This window comes from Mastacembelus armatus, chromosome 17 (genome assembly GCF_900324485.2).
Source record: "Mastacembelus armatus chromosome 17, fMasArm1.2, whole genome shotgun sequence".
Taxonomy (NCBI): Eukaryota; Metazoa; Chordata; class Actinopteri; order Synbranchiformes; family Mastacembelidae; genus Mastacembelus; species Mastacembelus armatus.
In genome coordinates, this window is record NC_046649.1 from 11,569,124 (window position 1) to 11,582,118 (window position 12,995).

The 12,995-nt window shown below is 40.0% G+C and overlaps 1 protein-coding gene across 1 annotated transcript; it reads right to left on the reverse strand.

Annotated features, from left to right (window-relative positions):
• Positions 1 to 3,306: 3,306 nt before the first annotated feature.
• LOC113134147 (cyclic AMP-responsive element-binding protein 3-like protein 3-B) lies at positions 3,307 to 9,914 on the reverse strand. The gene is made up of 10 exons (XM_026313386.1): positions 9,894 to 9,914; positions 9,510 to 9,608; positions 8,896 to 9,163; positions 8,213 to 8,343; positions 7,849 to 7,959; positions 7,291 to 7,397; positions 5,072 to 5,140; positions 3,949 to 4,030; positions 3,586 to 3,679; positions 3,307 to 3,500 (listed from the first exon to the last, which is right to left on the reverse strand). Exons 1-10 carry the CDS (start codon positions 9,912 to 9,914, stop codon positions 3,307 to 3,309), a joined length of 1,176 nt encoding a protein of 391 aa, XP_026169171.1.
• Between the last annotated feature and the right edge of the window lie 3,081 nt (positions 9,915 to 12,995).

The window sequence follows — 12,995 nt, forward strand, 5'->3', positions numbered from 1 at the left end:
ATCAAGCGGTTTTTCTTTTTAAGTTTTTGCGCACAGTTCCAATCTGAATTGTCCTCATTGGTAGATGTGTATTTGCACGTGTCCTGCTTTTTTTAATATTGTGTTGCAGGTTATCTCTTGCATCTTACTAATATGGTATGTCTTTAATATAGTGTTTGAATGCTATCAGTTTGCGTTTCCATGCTTGTTTTTATAAGCCATCTGGTTCTTTCTGGAACCAGATGTTATGTCCAAATGTCATCTTTAATATTCATGCACATGATGTGAAGCTAAATTATACGGGATGGTATTCTCAGAAAGGTTTCATTAGATTAAGGGTTTGTTAGTGTGCATCTGAAATGATGCACATCCGAGGGATGATAAATTCAATTTCGGACAGTTTTTAGTCCTTATGAAAGAGCTAGTGAAGAGAGAGTGAGAGATGTGATTTGCATTTCTTATAGTTCTTGCCTGTGTTCACACAATACAGCACTGTGTGTGCATTAGAGAGCACAGAAGATGAAGATGCAGAACATCCATCCATTATCTGTACCCATTTATTCCTAACCAGGGTCACGGGGATCAGCTGGAGCCTATCCCAGCTCTCTCTGGGTGAAAGGCAGGGGTACACCCTGGACAGGTCACCAGTCCATCACAGGGCCACATAGAGACAAACAACCTCACACACTCACACTCACTCCTATGGGCAATTTAGAGTCACCAATCAACCTGACATACATGTTTTTGGACTGTGGGAGGAAACCAGAGTACCTGGAGAAAACCCACACAAGCACAGGGAGAACATGCAAACTCCACACAGAAAGGTCCCTGCTGGGTTTCAAACCAGGAACCTTCTTACTGTGAGGCAACAGTGCTAACCACTAATCCACCAGGTTGCCCAGATGCAGACTAACAAAGTAACTTTTCAACAGGCCTGAGTGGATTTAGTTGAGCAGCCTGTAATTCATCAAAGTCAATAGTTGGCACAAATTTTTCACCTGCATGTGGGATTTAATAGAGCAGCTGTCCAGAATCAAAGTGTGGGTCCCATATCAAATTACAGTACCTCAACTGTTGGTGGCATGTCACTTTAAAGTGATCCTCTTATTGTATCAGAGTCTGATTTAAAGTCCAGTCAAGACATCAAGACAGTTGGCAATTTGTCAACACTTTGCACATATTAGGATGGATGGAAATGGTTGGAGGTTGATCCTTAAGTCACTTATGAAACTTCACTTGCATTTCACTGAAGCTTAAAGCTCAAAGCTTAAAGATGTCTAACTTCATTTTCCTTAGCTTTTTATTCTATTTATCTCATTTAGAAAAAGCATGTGGGTGAAAATAGTAGTAGGTTTTATTATGGTGTGAGAAGGAGCATTTCATTAGGTCAAGGTGAACACACAGAACGTTACTTCTTTTCTTCTCCGAGGATAACAACAACATATCTGATTTTTATGAACAGGTATGGCCTGAAATAAACTGTACTGCTCCTGATAATACATTTTGTGTTTTTGTACTGATTGTACTGATTTGGTTCACCAAGGACATTCAATGATGTCCTGATCTGTCAGCCCATGGTGGAGAGGGCATCTCACACACGAGGTGATTTGAATTCACTCTCTGAATGGCTCGCTCTTTATTGTCACAAATTGTGTCCTTGCTTCAGGACAGTGACACATGTGGTTGAAAAACAAAGTTTTCTAATAAAACTCTTTATACAAGTAATTCCATTAGAAAATCCAAATAACTAGCTAACTAAACATCATGACAGCAATACTGACAACATGGCTGTAGCCTGGATTTTGAGGTTATAAGTACTCCATAGAATCCCATTTTCATAACCAACTCTGTAAAATGTGAAGAGTAGTAAACTAATTTTATACATACTAATGTAGTTTGTCGAGTTGCAGATGCAGAAAATGTTTGGTGTCCTCTTTGGTGCCACCATGAGCACATCCAACATCCTTCTCTATCTGAGTCATTGACTATAAGGTTTGCAGATCTTATAGCTCCGTGTTTCTGAGTAGATCCAAAGTGCTAAAATAAACCTGGGGCTTGCTCAGCTGGATCAAAACCACAACACAAACCAGCATGAAGCCCAGTCAGACAGACAACAAATGACAAGAGCGGCCTGTTTCGTTCATAATACTCTTAATTATTATTTAATTTAGCTTTGTATAAATTATATCTTAGTATTTAGCTGATATCACCATGTTCCTCAATATAGATGTTGAGGGTTGCTCAGTGGTGTAATGTAATTGTGACTGGCCTTTCGGTTTTTGCCACTGGAGCTGCTGGCATGGCTCTTTGTCTTGTTTACCCGTCAAGTTAATCTTACAATGTTCAAAACCAGCCTATAGAAACCCAACATATGTGTAATTTCTATTGTAAACTCTTCTTCTTTCTTCATTAATCTTATCTAATTTCTTAAACATTTATGAAGGCCATGATGATTACAAGGCCTTGTAGGGAAACCTGTCCTCCAGTCCAGCAACATTTCATCACATAAAGTAAGTAAAGAGCATTTTGTGGCTCACTGCTGAGGCTGCATCAACATCATTCGTTCAAAAATAAATGTGACCTCGATGTTGCCCCCATTCTGTGGCTGGGAAGGCACTGATCTAATGAAATGCTATATGCTGTATTCAGGAATGAGGATGAGGATGAAAAGAGAAAGATCCACCTCTAACAAATTAATATGGACATTTTGCTCTAAAAGCAAAAACAATTCCCATTATTTTTAAGAACTGAAGCCCAGTTTGTCATAGTGACAGCTGGCATGAAACTAAGGCTTATTATGAATTTTATCTTTTACTTATTAAATAATTTATTCAAATATTGCCTCATTATTTTTGAGATGCAAAGCTCTTCTAAGTTGGACACATGGCATTTCTGAAAGAAAGAAAACCCTTTGAAAGAAAGGTGTTTCCAAAACTCACAAACTAAACATTTTAATTCTTATGTACTTTGTAAATAATAAAAATACGGCAGTGAATTTACATTTGTGTTGTTTTACAGATCATACTTGTCCACATTATGCAGCAGTACATCTGCAGGAAAATACATGATCCCCACATCCGTCAGACTCCCTACTTCCAAAGCAAAATGAAAAAATGTGTATGCGTGGATGACCTCTTCACTGACCTCCATCTGAGTGAGTGAATGTTATTTTAAAAAAAATCTTTCAACTTGCTTTTCTATGTTGGAACAAATGGCAAACACACTGTCACACTTCACTCAGTCTCTGCAGTTGAAAGGCAATCAAATGTTTGCATGTCCTGCTTGTAAGAGTGCCGGGCATTGCTTTGCCTCTGGGCAGCGAGGAGATCAGTGATCATCCTGGTGCCTTTGATCCCGGTCATGAAGAGATGGGATGTGAGCTGTGGGGAGATCTGTCCAGGGCCAGAGCTTTTTTGTCAGGCTCCACAGGGCCCCGAAGCCTCTGGACATAGAGAGGAAAGGAAGAGGAGGAGGGGGAACGTCTTCCATTTCATCCGTCGACTGCAGGGAACGGGACAACACTGATGGGCAGAAGTATATTGAAGAGGTATGAGTGTGTGTTTGGAGAGAGAGAGAAAGTGTGTGTGTGTGCACATACTTACAGACCTTTGGTCTCTGTGTACACTTCCTGGCTGCTCAGGCTGTATGGGTCTGGCAGAAGATTTGAGGAAATGATCAGAGAGAAGGAGAGGAGCAAAACCTGCACATGAAAACAGACAGCAGGACAAAAACAGGCCAAACACAGCAGACAGTGGTCAGAGGAAAATGACAGAAGAGAAAAAAGTGAGTCATTAGACATAACCTAGATACGGTGTTGCACAAAAGATGAGGTCTAGTGTTACTCAAACATGTAACATGATTAAAATAATAAACACAGCAGTAGTAATAATTTAGTTGCTGCGGATGTTTCTGTCTGGGAAAATTCCCAATGTTGCAAATTAACGTAATGTGTTACATGGTATGTCTCACCAGGATGTAGGTCCCCTTGTATGTTTTTCTGGAGCTTTTGGGAAGGAAAGCCTGTACCCAGCTTAGCTGCTCCAACAGAGCCCTGCAGTACATATACAGACAGAAAGATGAAGGATATTCTGCCACATTTTCACGTGAAGGGCCGCACATTCCATGAAATAGTGGCAGCCTTTGTTCAGTGTCTGTGATCACAACCGAACAAACAAGAGGAGCACGAGGCGGGGAAGTGTACGTATGCAGCCTCTACACACATTTTGTTTCAGTTCACAGCAGCACTTTACCAGGCAGCCTCAGAAATAGATGACGAGATAAAGGGAAGCAAAGTCGGAGAACACAGTGTCAGTTTTTAAAATTGGATGATGTTTGGATTCTGGTCATTTCATACAGCACCTCCTCAGTCTTGATATTTAACAAGTAGAAAAACTTCTTAACCAGACAATGCATCTTAAGATGCAGTGGGCAGGGACAAAATCAATAGAAATCAAAGATGAATGATCAATGAAACACTGACATGCATACTCTGATAACAACAAAGGCACACAATAGAGACACAATGAGACATCGTCAGACAGTTCAGCCTTATGAAAACAAATCCATGAGTGAGAAGAATAAAAAGATAAACTGACAAACTGCTGAGATGAATTTGTGGTATTGTTTTTGTCCATGTCTTGTCTCATCAGGTGTTTTTTTTTTTTTTTTTTTACTACAGCATGGAGTTAATGTTTACCTCCATTAGCAAGCAACAGCTTTTAAACCCTGCCAGTGACAGGACCAGAAAACATGACGGTTGCTGGCTAGAAATCAGAAACGTGTTTGTTCATGTGTTTTAAAAGTTTCTTCACTTTGTTATAATTTGAATTTATGCTCTGAGAGAATGAAACGCTTGTCAGGCGCAGCAACATTAGCTAATTATGGTGGGAGGGGCTTAGTGATTAACCAGTCAGCAGAGCAACAGAGTGATTAGTTTTAGTAATTAATCTGACTCATTTGCTCCTATTCTTTGTTTTAAATTAAAATAAACTGAGCATCTTTTTTGGACTATGTGGACAAACTGTGCTATTTGAACATGCAGATGAGAGTATGCTGAAATTGTAATGAGCATGTTTCACTACATTTGACTGACTTGTTGGTTTCTTCCAACTGCTGGACCTTCCTCTGGAGCTCGAGGTTTTGAGCGGTACAAGCAGACATCCTACAGAGACAGAGGACAAAGAGAGAATACAGATACAATAAGGAAAGAAGGGTATCCATTAATACCATGTTATGATGCTACATTGTCTCTTCTTCATTTCTGGCTTTTCAATATCCGTCTGCTGAGTGTTATCTCACGCACCGTTCTGTCATCCAGTGACTCCAACTTTCATCATGTTTCTTTGAGTCCCTGTGAGTCACCCTCCATTATGGCCCTCTGACTGAGCTGAACCATGACTGATAATGACACCCTGCTGATACGCTCCGCTTGGAGCTGAATTAATTATCAGCAAATGCTGACTCTGCTTGATGAGAGTCGCAATCTTAGCCCTATCATGAAACTTTTGTTATCCAGAGGAAAAAGAGCACAAGCTTGAATGAGATGTTGATAGCAGGCTATTGGACATTTAAAACTATTCTTAGAAGTGCCCTTTGTTTCATTATTTTTTTCACAGAGGGTAGAAACACATAGATTATTCTCAAATTTAAAATATAACTTCAATTCAATTTTAACACCATGGTTTGTGTTTTACAGATTATCACCACTGGTCAGAGCTTGTATATCTTTGGGGCCAAACTCAGATTCAAAAGTGGCCCATGGCACCTACACACAGTCTGAGATGACATTTCTTTTAGGTTTAGAGTCCAGCGGTGCAAGGAAAAAGCATTTTGAAGCTCAGAATCAGTAAAATAAAGCAATCTTACAAAAACTCCTGGGGTGCTGAGCAATAAATTGTGAGGGCCTGACTAATCAGTCTCACGTGGGGCCAGTGTGTACTGTTCTTTTGGATGAGTGTTTGTGAAGTGAATCAAACTACAAACTGCCACACCACATTATGTGCTGGTGGAGGAGCCAACATGGGGGAGACAGGTAGGATTATCAAATTTGATGACAAAGACTGGATAGCTGTGTGGAAAGGCTTAATCTGCAGATAGAGGACAGGTGCAGGAGGAAGAAAAGAAAACTGAGCGCCAGTTTGGCAAAACCTTCCTGCCCCTTTATTGTGAGATCTCCACAGCATCTTCGGCTTCTGCTGTGCTGCTGCTGGCTAACACACAATAGCATGTTGACTGTCCAACTGACCCCAGATCAGACACAGTAAGAGAAGCTGCTCTGTTCTTATAAAAATATCCTGGTCATGCTGGAGATCCTTCATTTTCTGAGCCATACATTTTATGATGGTACTTAATCACTTCTGCATATAGATCAGTCATTTGTGTGAATAGAGCTCCTCCCTCTGGAGTTTGTGGTGATGTGGACAGGAATGCTTATGTTCTGGTTTGCTCATTGCTACATATGCAATACTTGCTACAGAAAAGGTTAGTTGTAAGTGAATAATAGCAGCAGTTGTCATGAATATGTGCAATATCAGTATGCTGATCCATGGTCCTTTGAAGTTTCTTAACTACAGCATGGCTTTAGATGCAGCTTTGCATAGACATTCATGGCTTGACTGTTAAGAGTTTTGTGACTGAGACACAATCATGAGAATACAAGTATTTTACTACTATGAAGCTGCTTTAATTTTCTATCATAATAACCTGATGTACTGCATTTATAATGTCCGTTATGTTGACAAAACATGTTGTCCTGGTTCTTTATGTAGTTCTTTATAGTTATATATAGTTTTTTATAATTTAACCAATTCTATAATTTACATTTTTCACTCTCATGTGGAACTGGCTGCTAAAAATGTTTTCTCAATGTGCCTGGATGGTAATGGAACAGATTAATGAAGTAATATTATGCAAGGCTGGTGTATTTGTCATTTGTCCATGGGGGTATTAATTGTGCTGTTTGAGTTTCTGTCTTTGGTAAGCCCTGACATTACTGCCACTCAGCTTTGCCTTTTTATTTCACACAAACTGCTGTCACTGTGAATTCCTAGTGAGCCAGGTGAGCTTTTATTAGAGAGCGCAGATGAAAAAGCCTGCACAAATTCTGCTCTGTTACCAGTGATGTACAGTATATCAAACTGGTTGTCTAGGTGTGGTCTCATCCCATCCATGCAGCAGGCTTTTTTAAAGTTACTTAGGTGTATGGCAAAACAGTCTCATACAGTAAATGACAGCAGAAAAAAAGGGTACTTTTACAGGTTTGCAGTGTTAATGTTGTGCTAAGTGAGGATGTTCGGCACAGCTGGCTCCTACCTTCCCTCCAGACTATCAACATATTCCCTCTTCTTCTTCCGACTTTCCTGAGCCGAGCGCTTGTTGCGGATTTTCCGCCGGATCTTCTTCAAAACCCTCTCTTCAAACTTGTCATGGAGATGAAACACGTGGGAGCACAGGGACAAGAAAGAATAAAGAAGGAAAGGGTAAGTGGGAAGAAACTGGGTTGGAGGTAGAGAGTGACTGGCAGACATTGTGCAACTGGGGATACAGAATTAGATTTAGATGCGTGAGTGTGTGCATGGATGTTCATGGTGTTTGTGTGTATTTGTACTTGTATCTTTGTGAGGACCATTTTGAGCATAATATTACTGGATTGAGGAAAAATGATTGAGCAAAAATTCAGCAAAAACATTTTGGGTACATAGTCCTCACTTTTTCAGTCAAACCTCTGTTTGAAGCTGCTACTGTGTGTGTGAGAGAGAGAGACAGAGAAAGAGAGAGAGAGAGAGAGAGAGTGTGTGTGTGTGTGTGTGTGTGTGTGTGAAATATCTGCCCTATAGTACATGCATGTAAGTGTGGGCCATGTTCATGTACCTTGGACAGGGGCAGTTTACTGGGCAAGTTTATCCCTTCTTTAGTCAGAAGCCTCTTCTCATCCTCATTAAGTATAAGCTCCTGCAGGGAATGCTGGGTGATTCGTTGTGACTGTGGACCAGATGGACAGAATATTCCAATTAAAGTGACTCTCTGGGCAGCTTACCCAAATAAGGCAGTGGAGTGGACCAGTAGTTCATAAAATTTGGTTCATTAGGTGCAAAGGGGGTTCTCCTCTCAGAGAAGGACTGTACAGTTAGCTCATATTGTACATATTCAGAACACCAACTTTTATTTAATATCCCAGAAGGCTGGCAAAACGGATTTTTATCACAGGTCTATTCAGCTCTTCTTCTCTCCTTACGTTTTGTCCCAGGTTTGACAGCAGTAGGTCCCTCACTGTGAGTGTCTGATTGGATGACAGCGGGGCGCTTTGGTTTGCAGAGAGGTAGTATGTAATTCCAAACTGCTCCTGCAGGTCACTGGACTCCCATCCTGCAGGTTGAACCAGTAAAACCAGTAAAACCGCAGCGGATAATTCACAAAATTGCACATAATTATCAAACAAAACGCAAAGGCGCCTTAAATTTAGACATCTGTGAGGGCTGCACCCTGCTGTTCTTTACAAAACACTCAGCAAAATAGATGTCACGCTTTTCTATGTGTTTGACATCTTTGTGTTGTTGCAGCTCTGTTTACTCATTCAATTTCAAGGTATTTTTTTGCACAAAGGGGTCAAGAATCAGCATCGTGAAAACAGACTGTTATTCAAAAGAGCTGCCCTCAATATGCTCAGGAATAGGAAACCAAATTATTTGTTCTCACAAAGGATCCTTAACTCTCAGGCAAAATTACAAAGAGATATTTTTCACATTAAGGTCTTTGTTTTATGCACTGATCCAGTGCACTCTCCAGTGCATCAGTTCAATTTGTTCATGCTTGTGCTCTATTGAAGTAATGTACTGTTTTGCTTTTCACTGTGTAGCTGAAAATCTCACAGAAGTCTTGTACATTATTACTTCTCTTTAGCGGTAGATAGAGCCATACCTGTATAAATGGAAACATCCATTGGTTTTTCATCTGTTGGTGGTTTACTCTCCAGTTGTGAATGCTGGGGGAAAACCTGTGTGTCGAAGGTTGGAAAAGTTATGCAGCATGCTGGGTAAATGCTGTGTGTGGGATCTGTTGGGGGCTCCTCGCTACAGTCAGTGGTGCACGGTGACCACAAGGGGGACGCTGGAGCAGAGGACGAGTCACTCCCAACCAGCAGGGCATCTAGGAATTCATCAGCAGCCATTCCCTCAGGGCTCAGGGTCTGAGGAGGAGGGTCCATATACATCATCACATGACAACTTCAACTAATCACATAATCATATTCGCACACATGACCACAGACAAGAACACAAGCACATTAGACGCTGAATTTCTTGAACTAATTTGCCTGTGCCTTCTTGTCGCAGTCAGGCACAGTCACAGGACTATATAATGAGCTCCTATACATCCAAAGTTTCAACTCAAAGACACATGAGCCTTGGTGAGAACAGAAATCACACCCTGTCAGATGTTCATAATGAGATTCAGTGAATCTGTTGTTGTGATTATGTTGTCCTCAGAGTGACTTTGTGCTGGAGTGGACCGTGCAGAATGACCACTGTACTCACATCATGCATCGTGAGAGTCCACGGCTGGTTGCTGTGGCAACTGGTGGTTTCGTCTTTGTTGCTGAGCAGGAGGTCGATTAGGTCCATCCCACCATGTTCCTGAAATGAAGAAAAGGCAAAAAAATTCCTCGGTTTCATAGAGATAATAACTACTATAACAGTCTGTAAGTCTTGCTGCTTGAGTTTAAACAATATGATTGTGATCTTCATTCAGGGATCTTCATTTCAAATTGTTCAACCCCAGACTTCTCTTTGTCAAATAAGTCTAAATCAATACACATTTGTTGTTACTTTCTTTGAAATATTTTTTTCTTTAAGCACAATCAGTCTGAGTCATTCTCTTACGCATAAACCAGTGGTTCACACCCAGTGAATGTGGCTTACCTTCTCTGTAGTTAGTGTCATAATTCCAGCATTAAAGGAGCATTTTAGTTGAACGGCCAAGCAGCAATAAAAATGCAACACACGACCAGATCAATATGTTCCTCTCTGAGGAATGCCTGAATCTGTTACTAGGGTCAAAGTTGAAATATTATATCATACAAGTGCATTCTCCCAACCCCGCTGATCGCTGTCCAATCCAGAGTTTATCAGACAGCACTGAGAGCCAATCAGCACAAAAGGAAGACTTGATTATAAATTAATTAGTTATAGTTGCTCCCAGGAAGCATTGAGTGACCTTTGATGTCATAATGGCAAATCAGAATTTGGCCTGCTGTGTGTTTTCACATTCATTTGTCGTTTTTGATTTAGGGCTCGTTTTTTATTGCTGTCAGACGCAGCAGCTGTGCAGTCACTGTCACTGCCAGTAGAAGGCTGATTTTGTTCCTTCTTCCACCAATTAGTGTGCTAATGCTTAAAATCAAAACAATTAGTGATTCTTATCAATAACAATGAGTAAACATAACTTTTTCTCTGTTTCAGTCAGCCCCCTATTACAGGTTCCCAAATTCTGCTGCTCAGTTACAATAGCAGCATGGGTCTACAGAGCCACCACTGAAATTTCTCACAGATATTTCACAGAGATATTCTTGGTCCCAGAGAATGAATCTTAATACCTTTGGTGATCCCCTGACTCTCTAGTGCCATCATGAGATTCGTATGTGTGTTTTGATTGAACCAGTTTGACATCACTCGTGACACCCGGAGGATGAATTGTAACAACTGTAGTGATAACTTATTTTCATCTAGTATCATCATATTAAAATGTTAATTTCCACAAAGTTTCTATTTATGACTACATTCATACAAAACTAATGATATTCACATTAGCCCCCACAGTTATTTGCATTTTGTGATATTTACCAAATGTTACAATGATAACACACTGAAATATGATGATGAACATCAGCAATTTCCCATTGCCATTGTGAAAATGTTAGCATGCTGATTTATTTATAAGTACAGCCTGAGTCTGGCTAGTGCAATACCACTGCAATACTTAGTGTTGCTAGTGAAGGAATGGCTGTAGTGAATAATTGGTGAACTTGACCTCTACGGTCTTCTGAAAAACAAATACAGAAAATATTACTTTTTGGATAAACTGGTTGCAAACAGTCGTTGCTGTGTTTCAAAGAGACATAAGGACCAGAGGATTGTAAACAGCTGCTGTATGGCACATACTAATAAGGATGCCAAACACTTCTCAAGCACACCCGCTATAAATTACGTTTTTAAGTTTTTTATTTTTTTCAAAATAAATATTTGTTTTTTAAATTTCCCTCCGTTTCCTAACACGATTTGTGTTGCAGCTTTCCTATAAACCTCGCGATACGGAATCTTTATTGCCATAATTAGGAGTCTCTGTTTTGTGCTATTTCTAAGTGTACACAACATAATATGTCCTCCAAGAAGTAACGCAAGAACATGCACACTTGCAAAAACGTATCTGACTGTTATCACACGGGTAAGAGATTATTTCAGTAGCAGAATCATTACGCTTCTCAGTTTAGAAAGAGGAAAATTAACATTCGGTCGTCTGGTTTCCAGAATAAATATCAACACAATCCATCCATCGCTGCCTCGACTTCAAAGCATTACTACACTAGGATGAAAAGTAGTTCAGCCTCGTATATTTATATGCCTGGTAGCTCAAATAATTCAAAGCCATTTTCTTTTCACTGTCATTTTTACCTTTATCAGAGAGTTCAAAGCACACTGAGACGTGGTGTATTTTCTTTTGATATTTCTTCTGTTGCCTTTACTAAACCATTCAAAAGTGGGGAGGGACATGGATGTGTGGGAAGAAAGAAAAAGTCATCTTGAGGACCCAGGTCAGACAGAGAACTGGGGTTATATGTCAGACAGCAGAGCTTACGGAAAGTAATTTGCTGTATAAACCGTAAGGTTAGGGTGAGCACACTTCTGTTTTGTCTTTCCTGCTTGTGTGTCAGGTGTGTCACATGATGGGAATAAATCAAACTCTGTGAAGCAGCTATCAAACGTTTTATGTCAACGCCTTGGAGAGATATACATTAATTGTACAGCTCATTTAGATGTTTCAGTGAAGACAATTCACGAATCTCTGTTTAAAAATCCTCACACATAAAATTACATGTCAGAAAAAAGTACAAGGTTATTTAAATAAAATGTTTGTGGAGCCAGTACCACTGATTCACTCTCAAACATGTAAAGCCAATTTTACACTGTGGCGAGCGCTCAAATGACCAATGAGTCATACTGAATGGTCATTTGAGCGCTCGCCTTTCAATGTATTTGCTGAAATAGATTCCAACTATCTATGACAGAGAGCCCAGTATTATCAGTACTGTAATACACCTAATTGCATGGCAGCAGATCTCTGTTATCTTTATTGTTGTTCTATCTTCAGATAACACAGTTTCAAAGTACATCCAGGCATTATCTGACCAGGACATTTCAAGCACATATCTGGGTATGAAGACTAGGCTGCAGCTCATAACAGATAACTACATATGATACTGTCCATATCCATATCAGTGTGTTCATTTGGATGCATGTTAGTGAGGGTCAGGAAGAGTTACACCCACTCATGGGTATGTTTAGGATTAAAGGAAAGGATACATATATAAATCCATGAAAGTGACTCACCAAATAACATAAAATACAGTCGAGCAGGCGCATTCCCAATGGATTACTCTATTATACCTGCACATATATGTATACACCTTCGACTCAAGTGCAAACAAAATGATTGAGCACATCACAATCTTGTTTCCTGGACATGAAAGTATGAAACTGAAAATGCAAGTGGTGAAAATACCAATTTGAGCAGTTTCTCAGAAAAGTAAAAAAAAAAAAAAAAGAGAAAGGTTACAGCTACTGAGATTAACCTAGATATGTGTTTATATCCTTGGGACAGGAGAAGAGGAGAATGCACTCCATCGGCTGTGAAATGCTTGTTGGACGGCTTTTACATGGAGCTCTGATATTCACAAAATGATTCAGTGCAGGTACTGAATCATTTTGTAAACATCAGGTCTGCAGCTCGTGGAAAATTACATTCAA

Bases quoted from the DNA above. Each gene is read 5' to 3' on its own strand.
- LOC113134147 (XM_026313386.1), bottom strand. From the start codon at position 9,914: ATGACACTAACTACAGAGAAG. The intron at 9,164-9,509 runs GTGAGTACAGTG...CCTCCTCCTCAG, and splicing joins GGACTCTCACGATGCATGAT to ACCCTGAGCCCTGAGGGAAT. The intron at 3,680-3,948 runs GTGAGACATACC...TTTCATGTGCAG, and splicing joins ACAAGGGGACCTACATCCTG to GTTTTGCTCCTCTCCTTCTC.